This window comes from Triplophysa rosa, linkage group LG15 (assembly GCF_024868665.1).
Source record: "Triplophysa rosa linkage group LG15, Trosa_1v2, whole genome shotgun sequence".
NCBI lineage: Eukaryota > Metazoa > Chordata > Actinopteri > Cypriniformes > Nemacheilidae > Triplophysa > Triplophysa rosa.
In genome coordinates, this window is record NC_079904.1 from 5,459,362 (window position 1) to 5,483,184 (window position 23,823).

Consider the following 23,823-nt stretch of genomic DNA (forward strand, 5'->3'; position numbering starts at 1 on the left):
GCTGGATTTAAAGGTGTCTACAGCACCGCATTTGTGTTAAGCAAGAAGACAGACTGATGAGCATTTATATTTTAATCTCTTTGGTAGCTGTTGCTATGCAGATGTATTACTCACTGACACTGAAGAGAAATGTTACAGTGGGTGACCTTATGTAATCCTGCCAAATGAGAATGATTGAAAAATGAGTGATGTATGCTTTTTACAAACATGCATTCGCATAATCCATCCTTTCCAGATGTAACCTACTGTGTGCAATCCTAAACATCCATTCTCACTATTGTGACAGCTGCATTCTTCACATTTAACCATATCCACTGCGTGTCTCTGTGTGAATCAGATGCACACAGCACATTTAAGTTCTGTACGTGAAGGAAAACTTGCAGATAGCTGCAGTTCCATGTGAGGTTTTTTATTCAAAGCTCTCTGCTCTGTTTTACCCAGTTGGTGATGCGTTCACAGCCAATGGAGTGTATTTTAAAGGGGTCATATGACATGGTTTAAACGAATATTATCGCTTGTTTTAGATGTAATGCAATGTGTATACACGATTTAAGGTTCAAAAACGCTATATTTTCCACACCAGGCATGTTTGTATCTCCTCTTTGCCCCGCCTCTCTGAAACGCGTGGATTTTTTACAAAGCTCATCGCTCTGAAAAGTGAGGTGTGCTATGATTGGCCAGTTAACCAGTGCGTAGTGATTGGTCGAATGCTGCGAGCGTGTGGCAGAAATGAAACACCACTTACCGAACATCAGGTTCCAAAGCAATTGTACTGGCAGGTACGCCCACCTTACTTGCGTATACATTTGGGCGGTCTTAGTCAAATCATACCACCAGCTGACGTGGATTTGTGGGGGTGTGGTCACACGAGGCGTTTCAGGCAGGTCTGGGTGAGCATTCGCTTTTAGATAGAATGCATCTTCTGTTCCGACACTTTAATTTTTACAATTTTACGTGTCTAATACATGCATGGGCAACTTATAACACACCAAAGACACAGAAAAACACGTATTCGCGCCATATGACCCCTTTAACGTATGTCCTTCAAGCATTAGATAATGGTAAGTCATTTTAGCTCAGGAGATTTATTTATTGTAAATTTGCTGGGATATCCATATGTGACGCTGCTTTTGTAAGCAGATTAAGACTGCCACATTTCTTCCATGCTAATGAAAAGGCTTTATTCAGGATACGTTCCTTAATATTGCTGTGCATGCTTGCGTGGTGTTACATCACACCTGGTTTTCAAAAGCAAGACCTGGTGTTTGTTAAAGAGAGAACTGGCTCTACTGTACCAATGAATATTCAGAGGAGAGTCACACAGATTTTCACTGTCTGAGCACAAATATCACAGATCTATACAAAAGCAGATTTTTATTAAAACATGCTACAGAGGAAAATAAAGAGATTACAGAAGTATTTCATCATTGGGAAATACAGGTGATTCAGAAACACATTTATGACCGAATAAGACCTGGTACAGGCAGCGGTAAGGCTTAGGAAAATAACAATTGAGGGTCAATCCAAATTCATAGTCCTTAATCCAAATTCAAGTCCTTATTTAAACTACATTGATATATACAAACAGTCCAAACGCAAAACTGATGATCAACATTCATCTCTTAAAAATACATTTACGGTCAACTTTTGATTAATAAATTATTTGTACAATTCATCAACATTGATTGTATTTTCAGACACGTCAAGCCTGCATTACGACATAAAAACAAAATTCCACAAAAGCATCTCTACTCTTATGAATATTAATTCTTTATTGTCTTGAATAAAGGTAAATGAGTCATCAGTGTGCTACAATATCAGTTTAATGTGCTCTTCAATCACAAAAACATCAAATAATGTTATTTAATTCTTTAAAGACGTGTCTCGTCTTAGCACCTTTAAGGGGAGATCATTGCATTTTCATTTTCCAAAACTATTTTTTGCAATAAAAAGTTCCGCACTCACAATTTCACAAACATTTGCTCAGTTACCAAACATCAAGTTATAAACGCTAAAAATCTGTAACAATTCGTCAGGTGCCAAATAAAGCGACAGAGCACTTCTTTCCCATAAAGTGGCTGATCAATGGTACGACAGGCATAAAACCGTCATAAACTTCATGTCAAACCTTCAGTCTTACGGGTGAGTTTAACCTATATGATAGTCTGGCACTTGTGTGGTTCAAAGCTTTTGATATAAAGCTGGTACCAATTACAAGGCAGAATGAGCTATAATATGATAATTCAGTCAACAGCACCTGTTCAGAGAGAAACGTTCAGAGGAACTGCTTGAGACACCTACAAAGAATAGATATAAATATAACTGCTACAATGTCAAAGACAGGTGTACCGTCAAGATGAACAGATCCAAAGACCTGTTCCACGTGCATAGCTTATTCACATACGAGGTGGTATGCTGTGGATTAATAGATACTGTATGAGGTGTATAAAAATGGGCAAGATATGCCAGTGGATGCTCTCGTGTCGCCACATTCTTCATACGAAAATGAGTATTGATTGTTGCATGTGAGAAGGGCAACCAAAGGTTTTACATGAATGTAAAGATAAAACAAGAAATGACACAATGGGTAGCATAGATATGTATACATAGATGCCACATTCGATCTCTCCAGAGATCCGCCATATTGGAACAGTCAACATTTCAGCTACTGTCAAACTGTGCGATGTTTTTTCTGGTTGTAAAAATCACAAACATGTCTCAGGTGAGAATGTGATTGTGTTTATATGTATTATCTTAATTTTACAGTACTTGTAACGTGTTCGCAATTATAATGTTTATGTGTATCTACAATACAGTTACAGATGCACAGTCAACTTCCCCAGATGGCACAAATAGAAAGAGGCATCTATGTACGGTATATATATCTACGATGTGTGGTACTTTAAAGAATATTTGCAACTGACACGTCATATAATGGCTTATCAACCACACCTCTCAAAGAAAATACAAAGTAACGAAACCACAAAACACTGCACTGGCTAACCAACCAGTTAAAAACAAAAAAGAAATATAACAAAATAAAAAATCCTTAAAGTGTAACTTTTTGTCTTTAACGGATGTTTTTATAGAGGATGGAAGAACAGCACAAAGCCTTTTATTGTACGACAGACTTGAACCTTAGTCAATAAATCATTCATATTACTGGAGTGTCAGGTGTTTTTGTACAGAATAAAGCAGACAGGGTTCAGTCCTGTGGGCAAAGTGTAGCTTTCTGATGTTCAGGTCCCTTGTGTCCTTACGCCTCTGGCGAAAAAGCATCTGTCCTTTCCAAAAGGGCCAGACAACCTCCGAAACATCTACTTTACCAAAACACGAGGCACCGAGGTCTACATCTGCGCCAAACACAACACGTTCTCACCGCTAGTGACGTTTCTAACACAATATTTGCTTGAGTGTTGTTGTATATCGTGATATCAGTTCATGTCGCCTTTTGTCTAAATGTTTAACAATGATTGGGGTATTAACGTTTAAAACAGTTACTGTGAAAAGTCATTTTGGTTACTTTTAACCTTCCACCTTTGCAAAGAGAAATATTTTCATGGCTGGTAAATGTCATTTCTTATTCTTCATCTAAAAATTTGTTCTGATGTTTAAAATACAGTTCAGTTAAAAACATCATCTGTGGGGTTGGTCTGAAGGAGGTGATGGAGAGGACGGCTGGTGGCTCAGATTCGGATCTGATATCCATCACCGAAGGTGCTGAGCTCTGCTGGCTTTCTGTCCAGTGCTGCTGGCCTGCAAATAAACAGAGATTAAGAGATTGCAATATTACATAATGACAAAAAAGCTCCACATGCAGGTTCATGGTTTAAAAAACGAGGAGAATCATGGGTGCCAAAGTGACCAAAGAAAAAGAAAAGGTGATTGGACGGATTGCCTCCACCTCTGTAGAATAGAATGATGGATTACGAACTAAAACTTTTTTCTCACGTCTTGGATTTAATTTCCAGCTTCGACCCTAAGAACACACAGACAGCCGCTCAAGAACAAAGCAGTCCATCACAGACCTGCTCTATTGCCTTGACTGTTGATGGCTTCAAAGGTTCTCCACCAAGTTCTCTCTCTCTCTCCCTCCCTCTCTCAAATCAGTGTCATCATTTACGTTCATTCTGTTTCTCCAGTGGAAAAAATCAATAGTCCTCCGTGATCTTCTGACTGATGTTGGTTATTTGAGCCATGGGCTTGAACGTCAGGAGATCAATCGTACATCGATGTCGAAACAGGCTATATCTGCTCCAGCTATGCCTTCTACAATTCTTTCACAAGAACTGAGAATAACTGTGTTAAAGCACCAGAAACCTTTCTTTAGACCTCTATAAACTTTATATAAAATACATTAGACACAATTTCTGTGTGAATCATACATAAAACTATTTTGTGTAAATTGCATTGAATTCCATGTGATGACTTGCAAAGTCAAATGATTTATTCATAAGGCCTAATGCATGATTAGATTGAAAAAAAAACAAGAGAGAACCTGGATACGAACAATCTTCAGGAACACTATTAAAGGGATAGTTTACTTAAAAATGAAACTTTATTCATCTTTTACTCATCCTCATGTCATTCCAAACCTGTAGGACTTTCTTTCTTCTGCAGAACACAAAAGATGTTTTTTAAGAATGTTAGTAACCAAACAACAATGACTTACATTGTATGGACACAAAACATTTTTCAAAATATCTTCTTTTTTCCACAGAAGAAAGAGTCGTATACAAGTTTTGAATGACATGAGGGTGAATAAATTGACGGATTTTTTTAATTTTTGAGTGAACTATCCATTTAACAGTTCACACTTCACAATGAAGGCAGCTGAGGAACACTGAAAGCTGGAGACAGAGGAGGTGGGGATGAGATTGTAGACAAACATCCAGTATAGAAATAGCCCAGACTTCAGATAATGCACTTTGACAGAGACTGGACTCTGGAAAAGGGCAACGGCAGCTCTCTTGTAGCAGAAGTAAATTTCTGTTCCCAGTAGAGCCCTGTTCATGGAACAGCACTGATGAAGACAGTCTGGATCAAACGGCATTTTTGTTTTCATATTTGTTTAGTGAACTGTATGTCTTTATTGAATGTTGGATATGAACATGCATCCTCGTGAGAACAACCCATCCTACATCAAAAGCATAGTAGTGATGATGCACCCTGGCTCTGATCCAATGGTATTTGAGAGGCTTGTTTACAAAGTACTATAACCAACCAGCCAAAAACTGAAATCTCAGATTTACAGTTCAATCAATATTAAATCTGTCAAACCCACGTGGTGTTGTTTCTAAAAAAAGTAAAACTTAAGCTATGCATGGCAAGAACTTTCAATAAACAAAGTTTCGAGATGTCTGTCAAACTCTTAAAAAACACACAGGCTACCTTCAAAACGCACCATGAAGATTCTTTAAAACAACAGCTGGTAGGTTTGAAAAGACATGAGGATGAGTAAATATTTCGACGTTTTGGTAAACTGTACGCTTAAGGAGTGTATATAGTTTAGAACTTCAGGGCGTTTATCTCGATGACACATCCTTATAATTATCATCTTAAAAACGGTGGGGGATTGAAGAGCAATTTCTTAAAAATGTTCGCTTACATGACAAATTCATATTCACAATACAGAGCCAGTTAAAAGAAAAAAGTACAAATAAATCAACACAAACTCATAGCAAGAGATATGTGCTCTGTGCAGTGTGAGTGTGTGTAATTGCGGGTGGTACTGACGTTAAATGGGGGGGGTGATTCACCAGCTGCCTGGCAAACTCGTGTATGTGTGGAGTTCAACAATTAACATCTCAAGAGTATGTGAAAGGAAGGGAGGGGTGCTGTGGAACATAGCAAAAAATAGCTCTAATCGTGATGCAGGAGGTCCAGAGATTTATAGTCTAAACTTTGGTGTAATTTCATTCCCTGTGCAGCTGAGCTTCTCTGCTGGCGCATTAGATTGACTAATAAATTACAGAACTGTAGGACACAAAACAAAGTTGTGAGGGTTTTTTGTAAGACATCAAGCGCAGGGCTACAATAAAACTTGCAATTAAACGAAACTGAAGTTAAACACGCAGACTATAACTACAGCACATCAGACTTAATACGACCTATTATATCAATATAAATGACAGTTTACAGTAGAATGTATGAATAATCAAATCATCTAGTTGAATAAAAACTATTCACATTTAATTGTATTCAGTATTCGCTAACATAACTTCATTACATTGCTTAAGGCCAAAGACTTAAAGTGATAGTTCACCCAAAAATGGGTTTTGTGTCTATAGAAGTGAACGGATGCTGCCGTTGTGCGGTTACCAACATTCTTCAAAATATCATCGTTTGTGTTATGCAAAAGAAAGAAACGAGTAAATGATGAAAGATTTTGACATTTTGGGGTGAACTGTGCCACCACAGTGGTGGCAACAAAATACTAACTTATTAAAGTCCACTACGGTGGCTGACACAGGACAAAGATGTCGTTACATTTTTGCTTCTATCCCGAAGGAGATAATGTATTTATGAAACACGCTCTGTAGAGCAGTTTGTCCATTTAGGGCTACTGTAGAAACAACATGGCGAATTCCATGTAAGGGGACCCGCGGTCTATGTAGATAGAAATCGCTCATTCTAAGATAACAAAAACGTAACGCTTCATTATGTGAGGTCTTTATACACCTCTGAACACATAGTTATATTATATTACATTTCTGTCAATGGATCCTCCAAAGAATTACACATAGCACCTTTAATAATTATAACTACTGTATAAATATGCTAACTATGCTCAACTAATTCCACTAGTACTTTTTTGTAACATCATCAGATGCTGAATTCTGATGACAAAACTCAGCATGGCTTATTATCTGGCTGAAAGGATTAGTGGATGCACATTGGTTCGTCTTGGTTTAGTGTGATATATCTGTGACGGCCTCGCTCACCCCAGCTGTTCCACCCAGCTCACATCCTATTAGAGTGAATGCCAACGCATGTAATGCCTGAGGGCAGCTTGTACTGAGAGCGAAGCAGTGTCACATTAACCCAAAGTGTTTGAAACAGCAGTCTCCATAACTAAGCGGCTCTAACCCACAGGTCTATTTCCACAGCTTGGGGGTCCTTTTGTGTGTGCTTTTGTCACTTATTAATAGCAAAATGTGTACTCTTATTTAATGCATACCCATTTATATGTATATATTAGTAGTGAAAAGATGCAACGGTTGTGCTTCCTGTGCAATCTTAATATAACCAGAGACAGAGCATTGCCTATATTCCCATGGGCACCGCTAAAAGGAAAGGAGTCTTATTTCCTCAACGCCACAAACAAAAGCAAGCCAACGTCTCGCTTGTAAAATGATCGTCAAGGTCGAAAGAGGCGTTGTGCTCCTCTCAGCACAATTACAGAGCGTATTCACCAATACTTGTGTCGTGCTGCTATAGAAACTCTGAAGTCAAGCGGGTTATGCATGAGTAACCGGAGACGAGGGCAACCGTGTGCAGCTTTTCAGCGTCACCAGCACAGCTCTGAGGAGAATGCAGTGGGTTAAGACCTCGGTGTGAACTCGACACATGAGTGGATAATATATGTAATGTCCAGTGACAGCTGCAAAAGGACAAAGAGTTCCAAAAATGTGAAGGAGCTCACAATCTGACAGCGATCTGCAGTGATAAAAGTCCTTCAGTAAGAGTTGGTAATGCGACGCGACAATGCAAAGTTTATGTAATCTGCCCCATGATTGAGGATCATAGAACACAATGGTCAACTAGTCATCGAACAACTACCACTAGGTGAAGCTGACTACCTAGTGTAGATGTTTTCTTTACATATAGATCAAGCAGCTAGAGACTGGCTCCAAAACAGAGCAGAATCTCATTGAGCCCCATGTTAAAATGGCCAACTTTATAGCAACAAAAAACATGTTTACAGCCTGGTACAAAAAATTATTTTGGTCTATATAGCTAATTTTGCCCTTCATGACAACTGTGAAAGGGGTGATTTTTTACTCATCCGTTTAAATTATACTAAGCCTTAAAATTCTTCATAATTAAGGTCGTGGCCACTTGAGTAACAGGTGTTTTCACAAACCAGGCACCTCAGCTCCACCCACGTCCCGCCTGACACGCTGCCAAGATGGCGACGGCCGGCTCCGGACACTCTAGGCTTCAAAATTTCTCTTCACAAACCTACGGGTGACGTCACGGACACCACGTCCATGTTTTATACAGTCTTTGATATAGACAGACTGCAAACATGATTTCACCAAGAAGGATATGGTTCCTGGATCAATATTATTCTTGGTCCGGAACAACATTTCTATCGACCAATCAGATTGCAGGTTATGGTTTAGGGTCAATGTGAGGTTTAGAACCGGGTTCGGGTTCTCTGATTTGAGAGGTAAGATAGGGGTATGGGTACAGTTTAAGTAAGGACATGTTTCCAGGAACACATCCTACTCGGAAAAGTCATGGTAACCATAGATAGACAGACATAATATAGCCGAATAGGAATGGCTGCTATCTAACAGTAACAGAGACTTGGTGACCTCCAGCGAATTAATCTCTGTCAATGTTAAGTACCTTTCAAAGACTTTTTTTAATAAAAGCTGTCTAATTATATTTCATAAGCATAATCACTTGAAAATTAGGAATAAAGGGGCAGTTCACCTAAAAATAAAAATTCTGTCATCATTTACTCACCCTCAAATTGTTAATCTGTATAAATTTCTTTGGATCAGAGCATGTGAGTGGAGCTGAGCGGTGAGAATTTCCGCTCCCCGCTCACGTGGGTGTTCGCTCCCCCCGCTCAAAGTCGCACCAGACCGCTCTGCTCAATTCCTCTCCCCGCTCACCTACAATTTCATCCCGCTCCGGTGAAATCGCTCCATGCTCGCTAAAATTTAAAATTCCTCTGCATGCCTAACACCTGCCGTTTTCAACCGAAGCCTTACCCCTCGTTTACACCGCATGCATCTGCGGCACGTTACGGCTCCGACGCGGCTACCGGAACTGATCGCGGTCATTCTAGTCTATGCTTCAGCTGCGATCGGTGCCTCCTCTTCAGGGGAAGCTGGATTTCAAAATAAATAAATACATGTTTTGCCGAGCTTCGCATTACTGCTTCCCCTGAAGAGGAGTTACGGATCGCCACTGCTATGCTTGTGTTTACACCAGACATCTCTCCTTCACAACGAACGATTTTTGAAGTGTGGGCTGACAGTTTTGTTAATTGTTGAAGGCACATGTGAATTCTGGGTGGATTTGTGCATGCCCTAGACTCGTGGTGTGAACGGTATCGGAGCGGAACCGGAGCGAGACAGATCGATCGCTCCGGACTTTGGATAAAAACCCGCTCCGACTATATTTTGCACGCTCCGCTCCCCGCTTGCTTCCCGCTCCGCTCCGCTCACATGCTCTGGTTCGGATGAACACAGAGAAAGATATTTGGAAGAATGCTTGCAACCAAACAGTTCATGGACGCCATTGACCAACATAGTAGGAAAAACGACAATGTTAGTCAAAAGTGCCCCAGAATTGTTTGCTTTCCTACATTCTTCAAAACATCATGTTTTTGTGTTCAACAGAACAAAGAAATTTATAAAACAATTTTCCCTACTATGGTAGTCAATGGTGGCCAAGAACTGTTTGGTTACAAGCATTCTTCCAAATATCTTACTCTGTGTTCATCAGAACAAAGGAATGTATACAGATTTGGAACAACTTGAGGGTGAATAAATGAAGACAGAATTTTCATTTTTGGGTGAACTGTTCCTTTAACTGGTGGTGACGGATCTCAAGTAATTACAGCCTCTTGATACAAGTTATGCTACAAGTTTACTGTACAAGAACAGCTTAAGATGGCATATATATTAAAACTTATTTTTTTGACAGGTACTATTCTACCAAGAGCCACAAAGACGATGTATTGCACTGCGTATTTCTCTTTAATGGATTTCAGTCAGTATCCATTACTTACGATTTGTCTCTTCTGTGGACGTGCTGCCGTCTTTGGGGACTGGTGCCCGGTCGCCGCCGTGGTGATAAAGATTTGCCTCGGCTTCGCTCTTTGATGGGAGACTGAGCGCTGGACGACTTGAGGATCTGCAATGAAACCCACATAAACATTTACACGTTACATAACATTTACACAGTATATACAGCTGCAGAAAAAATTAAGAGACCATTCCAGATTTTCATTTAATCAGCATTTCTAGATGTGTTGTGGCCATTCCAGTCCAGTGTCTGTTGAATTTCAACAAAATCAAACCTCACGAGTGACATTAAGTCACCCAACAGAAATGTGAAAGACTGACAGCATGACAAGACACATGAAAACTGAGATAAAAATCACAATTAAATTTTTCCTAAATGCATGTACAAATATGACTATTATTTTGCCTCAAAACTGAATATAAACTTCTTTTCTTTGCAGTTATTTTCACCGGTTTCTCCGGTTTTGATTTTCTGCAAATAAATGCAAATAGAAACAATATTTTTATTTTAAATTTGGGAGAAATATTGTTAGTAGTCCACAGAATAAAACTAAAATAATCATTTTACCTAAACACATACAGTATACCTATAAACAGTAAATTCAGAAAAACTGAAAATGGTCTGTGAAATGGTTTCTTAATTTTTCCCCTGACTGTATTTTCTAACAAGCTAATAGAGATAATATACCACAAGTCCAAAAGTGGAAAAATAAACCTCAAAATAAGCAAAGTTTTGGGGAATTAATCCAATTAAAATGTTATGATGAAGAAGAAATGTTACAGATTATGCACTCTTTCTATGTCACTAACTGAATGTGCAGTAATAAAGCGTGAATTTTTACTAGTAGTCTCAGACTTTTGAACCCCACCGCATACAGAACTTTTATCTTCAGTTTGAAAAAGTCTCAAATTTAAGGCTATCAGAAAAAGAAAACGTAAAATCGTACTGCAGATGCTAAAAGACAAACAATGAAATCTGAAACGGAGGAACAGATAATGAAGATTGCCCATCACCAGCCCGGCAGGAAGCCAGTTCTGAAAAATAAAACGACTATAATCGTTTTACTAAAGGCGTAAAGCTTGAGCACTTGCACACTACGGGGAGTAAACGCTGAATCACTCTCAGTGTTTTTTCTCATTAGTTACTGCGGTACAGATGAAGTCTCCACATTCTGTTCATTAACTTGATGATGCTCATTAACTCCATTATGCCACTAGTCAACAGATTTCCGAAACTCTCAATCGCTTGATATTGTTCTCCCCAAATAAACAGCAAAGGCAATGAGGAGTAACGTGCCATTATAATGTTCTCATTTGCTTTATGCTGATTTAAAAGAAAATACAAATCTTTGCAAAATTCCTCCCTTCATTCCTTTCACGTGCTTTGAAATGTTCATCTAGCTAAGAACAGACAAAACAGAGGAAATCCAAAATTCCTCATCATCCAGAAAAAAAGCTTGAATTCCTTACGGATATCTAGAGCAGAATTTCCACTCTCTACCAATGTGGTGGATGGAAACTGTGTCACAGCTGACAGCGGTCATCTTCCCCAGAAGTCTGACATACTTTATACTGTCTACTCTACATGATAAACGTGTCCCATGTTACAGTCAAACCGGCTGATCCCTAACTGGTCTGTTGTTCCAACTGTTCATGGATGTCCAAAGACAAAGATGGACTGAGGGTTAAAAAATAAATAATATAGAGATGCATAAAGGCATCTGTAATGTGGCTCTGCCTCCCAAAGGACATCTGACCTTATTTAGCTCTCACAGTTTCCATAATCTGGTCACCTGGCATTTTTCACAAATAGGGTAGAAAATAGGACCTGAAATGCTTAAAATTCTTATGAGATTGATCCTTTTTTCAACCAAAATCTGCAATGCACATTTCCCCAAATTTAGTTTCCCAGAAACTATAATCTGATCACCGATCAGCTGTGACCTCACCTTCATCCTCATATCCCGTCCGTGCTTCTCCAGCTCTTTCCGCATGTCTTCACGGACCTGCTTACTAGCGTTGATCACCAGGTAGTTCCACTCGATAGGCTGGAAAACATGTGGATTGTGGGGCACGTACAGGCCGATCTTCACTTTCTTCATGGTGTGCTGGTAACGCCGGTACGAGTCCTCAAAGTCGAACACCAACTCGCTGAGCGTGCGGAAGCTCAGGGATCGGTCCATGAGGTCGGCACGGCGACTCATCCCCAGGGTACCGTAGCGGCCGTTGCAGTAAACGCCCAACACCACGTGATGGAAGTGATGCCCAGAGAACTGCGTCTTAAAGCTGATGGGGAAACGCTCCACGGAGGTCAGACCGTTGGTTAGGTAGCTAGTGAGAAGGAGTCAAGTGTCTTCCTAACAGATGATTTTATGTCATTAAATGATACAATTAATTCATTGGTCTTGAGTTGATTGAAATTCTTGGCAGAAATTCTTGAATACATCACTTTCAAGAACCGGATTAGCAGCTCCTTGAGAATGAGGTTATAATGAAATAGTCAATTGATTTTTAACAGTGTATTAAAATTCAGAGACTTACCAATGTGTCTCAGGAAAAATACCAAGCATCCCCAAAGTTTCTTAACTGCCTGTGTGTTATTGATTTTTCCGAACTGATTTGTCTTTGAACTTTTAATAACTTTAGTTCACTTTCTGAAAATCAATCAGCTTCCGACTTGCTGTGTCAACAAGAGACTGATGGGATTCGTGCAGTGAATTACAAACTACCTTACCTAAATCTTCAGTGTGTAACCCATCCCACACTATTTGTGATACAGACATGAACCATTCAACAAATCAAAAACTTTGCTGAGGAGTCCAACAATTTATATAAGTAATCAAACATATTTTCACCTGACAGACAATAAAGTTTTTAAAACAACAGTACAGACTGAAGGGCTATAACTATCAACATTTGACTTAACGGGACAGTTCACCCATAAATACAAATTCTGTCATCATTTCTTTACCCTCATGTTTGGTCAAAACCTATATATGACTCTTACTTCTGTAAAACAAAAGATATTTTGAGAAACGTCTCAGTGGTTTTGTCTTCATACAATGGAATCGATAAGGGTCAATGCTGTTTGGTTACCAACATTCTTGAAAATATCTTTTGTGTTGTGCAGATGAAAGTCATACAGGTTTAGAATGACATGAGTGTGAATAAATGAAGAAAGACTTTAAGCTTCCACCTGACAATAGCCTAGCAACCACCCAGAACACCCTAGCAACCACAAAACAACACTATAAATCACTCCGAGTATGACATGACTACGTGGCACCACCCTGGCAACCACCCACAGAATCATGGCAACAACTTTTAGCAAACGTAAAAATCCAGTTTTGAATACTGTCAATGCTTACAACTCATAAGTGAAATATGGAAATAATGTGATTTTTGTCAAGATCGAATTGGTCAGCAGGTAATCGGCTAGACTGCCGATCCCCTCTGGGCTTCTCCCTGTGTCTACGTCATCTCTTCTGTAGTGTTATGTAAGAGCGATCAGTGTTCACTGCGGCATGGCCACACATGATGAGCAGTCGCCAGCCTGTGAGAGCATTCCCAGGGTTCACACCAGACCTCATCTGCAACCTGGAGAAAAAGCCTACGAACAACTTGTGCTCTGATCTCATACACATGAATTACAGCAGTAAAGGGAGTGATTTAGGGAAAACTTTAATAAATGGAAAGATTTTGAACATTTTTTTTTAAATCCAAGCACGCTGTGCCGACACCATGATGAAATGCTTTGTACTTTCTCTTTCATGAATCATAAGTGTCATACTTGTTAGTAAACAGTGTGCAGTTTCACTTTGTGTCAAGCATAAGCTGCCAATTCAGCCAAAGGCACAGGCAACAGATCTGTTAAGCCTGTGCGCCAAACAATGCGACGTAAGGTCCTGGAACGGCCTCGCTGCCTAACCATCTGCCTTTCAAAGACAATCACCAGCACACCCATCTACACAATCTTCTGATATTCCTAACACAAGCTTTTCTGTTTATTAATGACCCATCACAGACCCCATACAGATCAGTAATGTGACATCTAACGGAAACAGAAAATACAGTGCGAAATATTGTATAGGGTGTCCAAGAAAATGATTAATTATTATTGGTTAATGTCAATCTTGATCTTATTAGCATTTCTGACGTTTTCCACCTTTCGTTTCTCTGACTCTGTGCTGAGGTTTCTTTGCGTAACCGCCTCTGTATACACACAAATACACACACCCACAAAACCCCCTCCAGTGTTATAAAAAGAAGACACCACAGGTTCACATTACCCATCCACAAGATCACGTGATCCGCTCAGCAGAGGTGCTGTGAATTTCAACATTCTAATCTGTAAAGTGTTGGGATTACTTCTGATATAGGCTCCGAGCACATGGTGTGGAATTATCACTTTTACATATGCAGACAGCTGGCAAGTTTTGTCTTTTAGGAGTTTGCAAAGCATTACATAACTATACAATACATGTTATGCAATGCAAAGTGAACAAAAATGATGTTATGTACAGGACCAAATACTCCCCGTCCGTGTCACATATTTCCCGAATTAACTGATATGATCCAAATAAATTTATGGCCTGCCCACAGAAGCCAATGTATTTACAGGATTATAATAGCTAAAGCTTTCACCGATCTTATATTCATCTGCTTTTCAATTCAATTCAATTCAATTCAATTTTATTTATATAGCGCTTTTCACAATGTGCATTGTTCCAAAGCAGCTTTACAGGAGCAAATAAGAAAAACACAGAAAGGTAAAACACAGCACAGTGCATGGTGTTTATAGACCAAGCAAGATCATTATAATAAATAATATCTAATAAATAAATGAATAAATAATTAAATAATTAATTAATTAATTAATGCTTTTGCCAAGTAATCCATGATGGACAAACATTTTTTAATCGGATTATTGTCTCTTTAACTCCGGACACAATTTAAATGTGTTTATAGCTTCGTAAGACATTTCCTTTTTCCTTTTAGTATATCCAGTATATACTACAATGTATTCCCGCTATAAATTTACACCGTTGGTAAAGATCGACCAACTAACCCAACCCGATCTCATGGGAAAATGTAACAATTTTACAGGGTGGTGATTTCATATGAATTCGTATAATGGGAATCACACAAAACGTACGATTATTAAAAACGTAAGGAAGCCCCACCCCTAAACCTGGTTTAAGATAGTCATGTGCTGGTTTAAAGGGATACTTCACCTAAAAATGAAAATTCTGTCATCGTTTACTCACCTTCGAGTTGTTCCAAATGTGTATACATTTCTTTGTTCTGATGAACAGAGAAAAATATTTGGAAGAATGTTTATAACCAAACAGATCTCAACACCCATTGACTCCCATTGACTACCAACAATGGTAGTTAAAAGTGCCCCAGAACTGTTTGCTGTCCTACATTCAACAGAACAAAAAAAAGATAAAGTAATTTTTTCCTACTATGGGAGTCAATGGGTGTTGATCTGTTTGGTTACAAGCATTCTTCCAAATATCTTTCTCTGTGTTCATCAGAACAATGAAATTTATTCACATTTGGAACAACTCGAAGGTGAGTAAATGATGACAGACTTTTCATTTTTGGGTGTAAAGTATCACTTTAAGCCGGTCCTAAACCAGCTCAGCACCATCTTAAACCACCAAATGACCAGCTACCATGCTTCAAAACCTACCTAACCAGCACATGCTGTTTTTTTCAACAGGGGTGTGACCAACAGAAGATTGATACGCCACAGCGTGGCCTTTTCAGTTGGAGGAAATGCTAATACTAGTAATATCACACCATCCCATTTTGTACAAAACAGCTTTAACATAACGAAAATGAGAATAGCAGTGCAAATAAGTTGGGATCCATGATGTGTGCATTGCTATGGTTGCTGCCCATACGAAAAAACGTAGCATTCTGAAAGTGCAGTGTGTGCAGATCTCTAAAAAGCATATCTGCCGAAGAAGTCTGAACCAACAGTGCGTCTTTGTGCGTTCGGCTTCTGCTCGGACCCGGATGATGACATCAACCTTGTGTAAACCCATGACCCGGGTCTGAAAACTGACACTAATGGTTTTTGAAGGAACTCAACCTCCTGGCGGCACTAAATGGCACAGCTGCCTGTACCGCATGCACTGCATCTGTCTTAAGAAGGAGAATCTACTTTGACTCCTAGTTTCCTAGCAACAGCTGAATAAAAGTGCCTCGGGCTGAGTTAAAAGGGTGGGGGATCATAAGGAAATGAGTGATGTGAAGCACATCGCTTTTGATAGATCAATGCTACTTATGGAGCTCTCTCCATCTCAATTTGAGTGCAAATGAGCTTTTAGGAATAATTATGTAAGTAAGAAAGTGAAATGGAGTTTTCCCAAGAAAAGTAACTTTACTTGATGGTTTATTCTGAAGGAAGTGGTTTATGTTTGTATGCTTCTACATGGCTGCTAGGTTATGTCATACCGGATCAAGTTTAAACAGCTAACCCTCAAGTCTCTACATTCTGGTCTCTAAAGCGGAAGTCCCTTCCTCCAACCAAACAAAAAAATCTTACAGTAAGAGTGTTTAGAAAATCCGACATCTCAGCAAGCTGCAGGATTTGAGGCATCACTCACAAACAGTGGTGCAAAATTACACCAAAGTTAATACGTAGGCTTGAGGATTTTGTTAAAATCCCTGAGCTGTCGTAACAGTGATGCAGCATCGAGGGATTTCACCGGTGTGAAACCAGGTGCAAGGATACATTCCAAGGATAACTGCTTCAAGGCATTTAATGGGAAGTGATTCTCGTATCATCTCTCTGGCGGTCTCCATCAACCTGACGGACAGGGAAAAAGATTAGATCAAGTAAGGCACTTACTTATTTCAAACTGAAATGAACCTACATGTTTAGATACACTTATGGGAAAACAACCAAACTAAAACTGCTATTTAACTGCAAACCTAATATAAATATAAATATACTATCAACCTATATTATAAACAATATAAAATACTACATTGTTAATATTACATTTAAAGTATATTGAAAAATATTAAAATAATTATATTGAAAAATATTAAATATAATTATATTGAAAAACATAAGCACTTGTATTATTACAAATGTATTATTTTACATATTTTTAAATATATATTAAATGATTTAATATATTGACAATTAATATAAATACATATTCTTTGCGTAAGATATGTTACATGATGCTTTTGTAAACACCAATAATTCTAACTACATGAATAACCTCCTAATTTATATAGACGGTTTTATCAGACGCACGCGCCTGGCCCAAAGTTAACTTCCGGTCTGTGTTAGTTAATCGGCTAGTGGCTAATAATATAACTATTTATATTTGAATTATATGTATATTCATTTAGATTAATATTTTATTGTATAGTGATTGTATTAAATATACAATTTGTTGAAATTTATTGTATGGGTCGTATAACTATGTCGTATTTAAGTTTAGCCAAGTAACGGTTCTTCTGGTATCCCAAAACAATACTGGCTAGACATACTTTTAACTTGCTAGCTAATGTAATTTACTTATTTCTTTTGCTTGTTATAATCTGCAGGGACTCCATTCTTTGCTGGTGTGTCGATTCGAGTCACAAAAGTGCACAGTAACGTTTGTTTATGTTGTTGCTTTGAAACTGTCTAAAGACGCTTCGAAAGACGTAAACAATGCTGGTTCAAAAGAACGACCTGTTTCTATTTTTTTAACTGTGAACAAAAGTTTGAACTAAATACAACCAACGAATCAAAATGTTAAACGAATATATTTAAGATTCAATTATATATGTACGTTTTTTTTTTACATTTACATCTTTTGAAGTGGTCTATATGCACGTTTAAGAGCAGTGCAGCCCCTTTAAAAATCACAACCGTAAAACTTCACTTTACTTGGAATTATCAAGAAATGTGTAAAATAAATTATTGCAAGGTTATGATCAGTGTTAAGTGTTACATTTAGTTGTTGTTTTTTGTGAGAGGACATGTCAGCATATTACACTATGCTTGCAAAAACTGCAGAAAACAACAAAACTATGTTTTCAATAGTGTAAAATTAGTAGACAAGTACAAGAATAACAGGAAAAAGGGGGTATTCAGACAGGACGATAAAAATGTCAGGATGATGTCGGCACTCACCCGCTCAGAGGTCTAGCTTTCTTTATCTCAAAGAACTGGGTTCCAGTGTGGTTGTATCTGTCAGCAGTTAAGGAACAATGTGAGGACGTTAAGTTTGTTCGCCTCATTTGGGAAGCGCCTTTTTCCTGTTTTTTTTCCATTATGATTCATGCGTGTCTAAGCGCACAGCTGCTAACAAGATCCTGCTAAAACCTTCATCCTCATTTCCTCTCACAGATTCCCTTCGCACTGAAATATTACTCACACACAGTGATGAACGTAAATATCCTCAGCAGCTGAATGACTGCTGAAGCCATACTGTAGACATTGTGTTAGACAAGATGTTATGACGTTATCTAACTTACAGTATAAGTTACACAGAAATCTATATCTACACACAAAATCCTTCATCTGTCTACCTTTAAAGTACAACATAACTCAGATGAAAGACACATTGCATATCTGAGTACCTAAAGTATTCAGACCTGTCCGTAATATCACTCTAAATTAAAGTGACTGACACTTCAACTGAATGGTGTTTGAGTGACTCAAGTAGACAGAATAAATTATACAAAGTGGAAGAACATCACTGACATTCTAAATAAGTACTCATGAATCTATAATGCATTCTGAACAATCTGGATTCTAGAGTATGTTTGTCTCAGGGTCTTAAATGCAAATGGGTTGCACAGGGTTAAGGATACTGCAGGTTTCTCATGTAGTTCTGGACGGCGTGCAGCCAGTCAGGCACAGACATGGATGGCTTAAAGTTTGGAACCGATGGCACGGGGGGCTGAAATAAACAAAGACAGTGTTACCGAAATAACAGCAGAGAACATTTAAAGTGTCACAGGAATGAGTCCATTCAAAAGGTATGTATATTGCCTAGAAAGATCATTTTGGCCAAATCTTAAGGTAGCATTGGATGAATCTTTCAAAGGCCCAGACCCAGAAAGACAAATATTTAGTGAGAATACTTTGAGTAAACAATCCTTTAAGTCCAACTAAACCCCTTAAAGGGATAGTTTGTTTATCATTTACTCACCTTCATATCGTTCCAAACCTGTATGACTTACTTTCATTTGCAGAACACAAAGAAGATATTTTGAATAACTTTGGTAGCCAAATAACACACAAAACCAGACTTTTCTCAAAATATATTTTGTATTCCCCAGAAGAAAGAGTCGTTTGACAGTTTTTTTATTTTTAGGGGTGAACTGTGTTTAATAAGAAGACCAGGTTCAAACCAAGACAGTCACAAGTCAACTTCTCCTTTCTAATAGAAATCACCATGAGTTTCACAACAACAAAACCTAAAAACACATCAGTCCGATTTAATCTGATGTCTAAAAGGAATGAAAGGTCTTTATCATCTGATTCTGTAGAAACAATAACTTACTGAGCATTTGCACATCGACAATGTCGATCACATACGATCTCCGTAACTGTAAATGACCCGTGAGGAGAAAAGAACAATAAACAAATGTCTTCTTGCACACAAGCTTCCATTCACAAGAAGCACAGAAGCTGCTAATGACACATTAAATACATATAGTACCAAAGCTTTTCACATGCAGGCAAGGTCTTATTTTTATTAAGCTCTATGATAAGAGCCCCATCTCTACTGTAGACAGATGAGGAAATGAGAATTAGAATCATCTCCTGTTTCTTCCTTATCTCTCTCCTCTCAGTGCAGAGGAATGAGTAGTTTCTAAAAGGAGAGAAGTCTCATATTGACTTTTGAAACCTTTAACAACCGGATAAAGAAATGAAACACACAGTACAATGTACTTAGTTCTGCAGCAACGCTATGATGGCAGAATATCAATGCTGCTGTTCTGAGCAAAATAACTCTGAGCAGCTTTTTTAAGAAGATACACACTTCAGCTTCTCACAAAAGGTGTTTGGCATCCTGAGGTGCTACAAACGTCACTGGAACCTAAAAACCTTGTGAAAGTAGTGCTATTGAACATTGTAGCATATGTATTTTTTATTAACAAGAAACATTGTTACAGTTTGTTTTTGGAACAGACATACACCCTTATGTTTGGATGGTGACCCATCAGTTCTAAATGATCTTATTACAGAACTGGTTACTGATAGGCTTTAAAGGGATAGTTTACCCCAAAATTAAAATTCTGTCATCCTTTATTCACCCTCATGTCATTCTAAACTTGTATATGACTCTTGTTGAGAAATGTTGAGATATTTTGAGATATGTCTTAGTGGTTTTGTGTCCATACAATGGAAGTCAATGGGGGCCACTGTTGTTTGGTTACCGACATTCTTCTAAATATCTTCTTTTGTGTTCTGCCGAAGTAAGTCATACAGTTTTGGAATGACATGAGGGTGAGTAACTGATGAAAGAATTTTCATTTCTGGGTGAACAATCCCTTTAAATTCGCTTAACACAAAGCACATTTTGAGAACTTGAATATCGCCGCTGCACTTTTTAATACTTTTTATTGGTTAGATATTTGCAAAACCCAGTGAAAAACATAAACGGTGATTAATAATAATGATTTATGGCAACAACAACAAAAAAATCACAAAATATGGAGATACGAGGCTTCAGAAGGACAAAGCAGAGATGTCTGAATACATACGTCACTTAAAATATTGATTTTGACAGTCTGAATTCTCTGAAGGAGTGTTCATTTACTCTTCTCTACTCCGTTGGCTTAAGTCTGAACTGGGTCTGTCCCTCCCTGAAAGGAGGTCAACAAAAATAGGACACCCTCCACCATCACAGTACTGTTAGTTGACCTCTGCCCACTCGTGGGACTGTACCGAAACTCGAGACTAACTATAGCTGACACTACAACCCACCCAAAACATTTGCCTATCTATAGATTTTGACTTTTTGGTTGGTATGTTTTCCATCTTTTAGGTAGTTAGTGCTCCATTATTTGCTAGTTTGGTAGTTATTTTAACCATGTGATGCATCAAAACAATTTCATAACCATTTTTTATGTACTTAGTTTGGTTACCGTAAAATTCGAAACACTAGTCAAAACAACTGGATTGACAGGGATTATCTCCAGTAAATCTAGACAATGGATTACATCAAACTCAACTCCAAGACTCTATATTAGACAAAAAACACAACAAAGCAGTTTTAAATTTGTATGAAGTATAAAATTCACGTTTTTTTTAAATATTGTTTACTACACTAACACGGATTCTGCTAAACACTCCGGTATGTCATTTGTTTGCATAAGAACCGCAGTGTCCTCACATCCAAGGTTACCACAACCAGAGAATGTGAATCTTCGTCAATAAAGGCGTTTGTATGTTCAACAGCACGACTGTCACTCTCTGTCCATCAGGATTTAACAGGAGCGTCTGGCTCATGCTGCAGTTGTCCGAGCGACTCCTAATCTGTCTGATCGCATGATTCACTGTACGCACCTGTTCAACACCTGCTGGTGAGAAATGCCTTATATAAATCACTATAACATCTGGGGAGCTGAAAAACACTTTTTTTGACCAATAAGACGCATGTGTTTTTGCATTCATCAGCACTGTGTCAGACTGTGTAGGAATGAACAACTGTGTTAAATAAAACAATACACGTCGTCTATACACATACGGTTTGACCCAGGACTAGGGATTACTTAGTCTGTAATTAAGAGTCACTTTATCCCGGATTCCAATTTATAATGAAACTCTATCAAGGGTCAGTCAGGCCTTACTGGTTTATGCTTTGAGGTTAAATTCTCATATGCAATGTCACATTGTCTCAAGTAATCACATTTGTCTATCTATAGATGTAAGAGCACATAATCTAAATAAATGAACATAGGCATGCATCTACATAGCTGTCATTGGTTGGATCGGATCTCTCATTTGCCTGGTTTGTAATGAAATTATACCAAGGGACAATGTGGCACACTGTTGGAAGCCAGAGGGATGAGTAGATCGGTTCACATGTCATACACTTCCACTCATTGGAATTTGGGTCACATAGCTTGCAGTTGCGTGATGTCCTTTATTTATTGAATGTATTGAATACAATTCTTAAGTGACTCAAATGCTTGACCAGCAAAAAAATTGACCAACTATAAGGTATATAGAATTATGGTTTTACTATGGTAGCAGGGTTTAATTCTGGTAATCAATCATTTAAAAATGGTTACTACACTTACTATAATAGAAGCATGGATAATATTCCTAAGAGGAGGTTCAGTTATCAATATTTCTGTGTAAAACTTACTTTACAAACAAATACTGTGGCACAGCCATGGTACTTAATGGTTACCATAAATACCGCTGTAACTCAAAAACAAACAAAAAGTATTCCCATAGTAAATGTCCAATTAAACCATGTTAGAACAAATAACACAGTGTCATCTGCACAAATATAAATCAGTTGACCCAAAACTGCTGTCTTGGTATTTAAACTTACTTTAGGGAGGTGTGCTGCATTTCGTATCCTTTCGACCATCTCCTGTCCATCAGGGTGAACTTTGGCGACGTGAGACCACATTCTCTCCCAGGTGACAGCGTCTATTGGAAAGCCCGTCCTGTTCACGTAAAACGGAACCCCTCCATCTTTCTCCTCTTCCTCGCCGGACGATCTACCGGTGTTGTTTGCGGCAGTGGACAGGGATGATTCGGCGGCCGGACGGGTAGTGTGACAGTAGGTACTGGTGCTTTTGGACCGACCGTGTCTGCTGATCTTGGCCGTGGAGCCGCTGCTTGTAGCGCTCGGTCCGGTCATTGTTCCGAAGTCTTTAGAGAGGGGAGTTTCCCGTGCTGTTCCCCAAATCAGTTATGGTCGCCGTGCAAACGACATGTTGCGCCGCATGCTTGCATATTAATGTACCGAAACCGCCCGGTCTAGCTGTGAAAATTCTGGTGGTTTTGAAAAAGATTCGGAGAAACGACCATTTCTGGTGGAGAATTTGGTTGAACGATTCAGTTCAGATTGGAAAACGTATTCACAGCAAGCAGACACGGCTGTGCCCGGTGTGTCCAGTACCGGGTGTACTAGACCGCATAGTGCCGTAGGTGCCGACCAGCTCCAGATGTCCAAGGTGAAACTGCTGCTGTGTGATAGTCCAGTTAATGGTCTGCCACCGAAACTACTTCATCCTTTCGCACCAAACCCACTGTGAGGGCGCCCGACTCCTCTGGATGAAAAGAATGCATAACAGGCGGAATAATCCAAAAGTAGTATACTTCAAAATTGGATTGTATACTATTTATGACTTTGAATATGACACTTATTTATGTAGGCGTGTAAACGCATCCCCTGACGGTCTCAACAAATGGTTACTGTAACGCTTTTGATAGTGTTATTCCATCGCCGTAAACGACAGCCAATCACGTTCCGACAGCTTCTCATTGGATGATGCGACAAAGCGAGGCGGGATGAATTCCCATGTTAAGGCAACCGATTGGTCGAGGATGGCTTTAAATTGCGGAAATGGGCGGGGACATTAGTTTTGTATCCACTTTTGTTTCCCGTTAAATATGTAAGGTTTAAAAACGTTACTCAGACGACGGTTTCATTAAAAACATTATAAAAAATAGTAACACTTCACAATAAATTTGTACAATATTAAACATAAAATACTTGGTAAAGATTAGAATGAATGTCCTCTGTTGGGGTCTAAAGAAAGGCAATAGTTTTTTCCTGCTGTTCTAAGCTTTTAAAAACTTTTTTTACTTCTATAAAAACTAGAAGGCCTTCGAGTG

General features: G+C 38.7%; 1 protein-coding gene across 1 annotated transcript; it reads right to left on the bottom strand.

The window, feature by feature from the left end:
• Positions 1-1,347: 1,347 nt before the first annotated feature.
• vash2 (vasohibin 2) lies at positions 1,348-23,736 on the bottom strand. Its single transcript, XM_057352692.1, has 7 exons — positions 22,529-23,736; positions 18,825-18,913; positions 18,142-18,198; positions 16,738-16,812; positions 11,939-12,320; positions 9,974-10,098; positions 1,348-3,756 (listed from the first exon to the last, which is right to left on the bottom strand). The coding sequence occupies exons 1-7, from the start codon at positions 22,841-22,843 to the stop codon at positions 3,687-3,689; spliced, it is 1,113 nt and encodes a 370-aa protein (XP_057208675.1). The 5' UTR covers positions 22,844-23,736; the 3' UTR covers positions 1,348-3,686.
• Positions 23,737-23,823: the final 87 nt, after the last annotated feature.

Excerpts from the sequence above, each read along its gene's own strand:
- vash2 (XM_057352692.1), bottom strand. The coding sequence starts at position 22,843 with ATGACCGGACCGAGCGCTACAAGCAGCGGCTCCACGGCCAAGATCAGC. Across the intron at positions 10,099-11,938 it reads GACGGGATATGAGGATGAAG|ATCCTCAAGTCGTCCAGCGC; the intron begins GTGAGGTCACAG and ends GTTTCATTGCAG. Across the intron at positions 3,757-9,973 it reads GTCCACAGAAGAGACAAATC|GCCAGCAGCACTGGACAGAA; the intron begins GTAAGTAATGGA and ends GTTTATTTGCAG.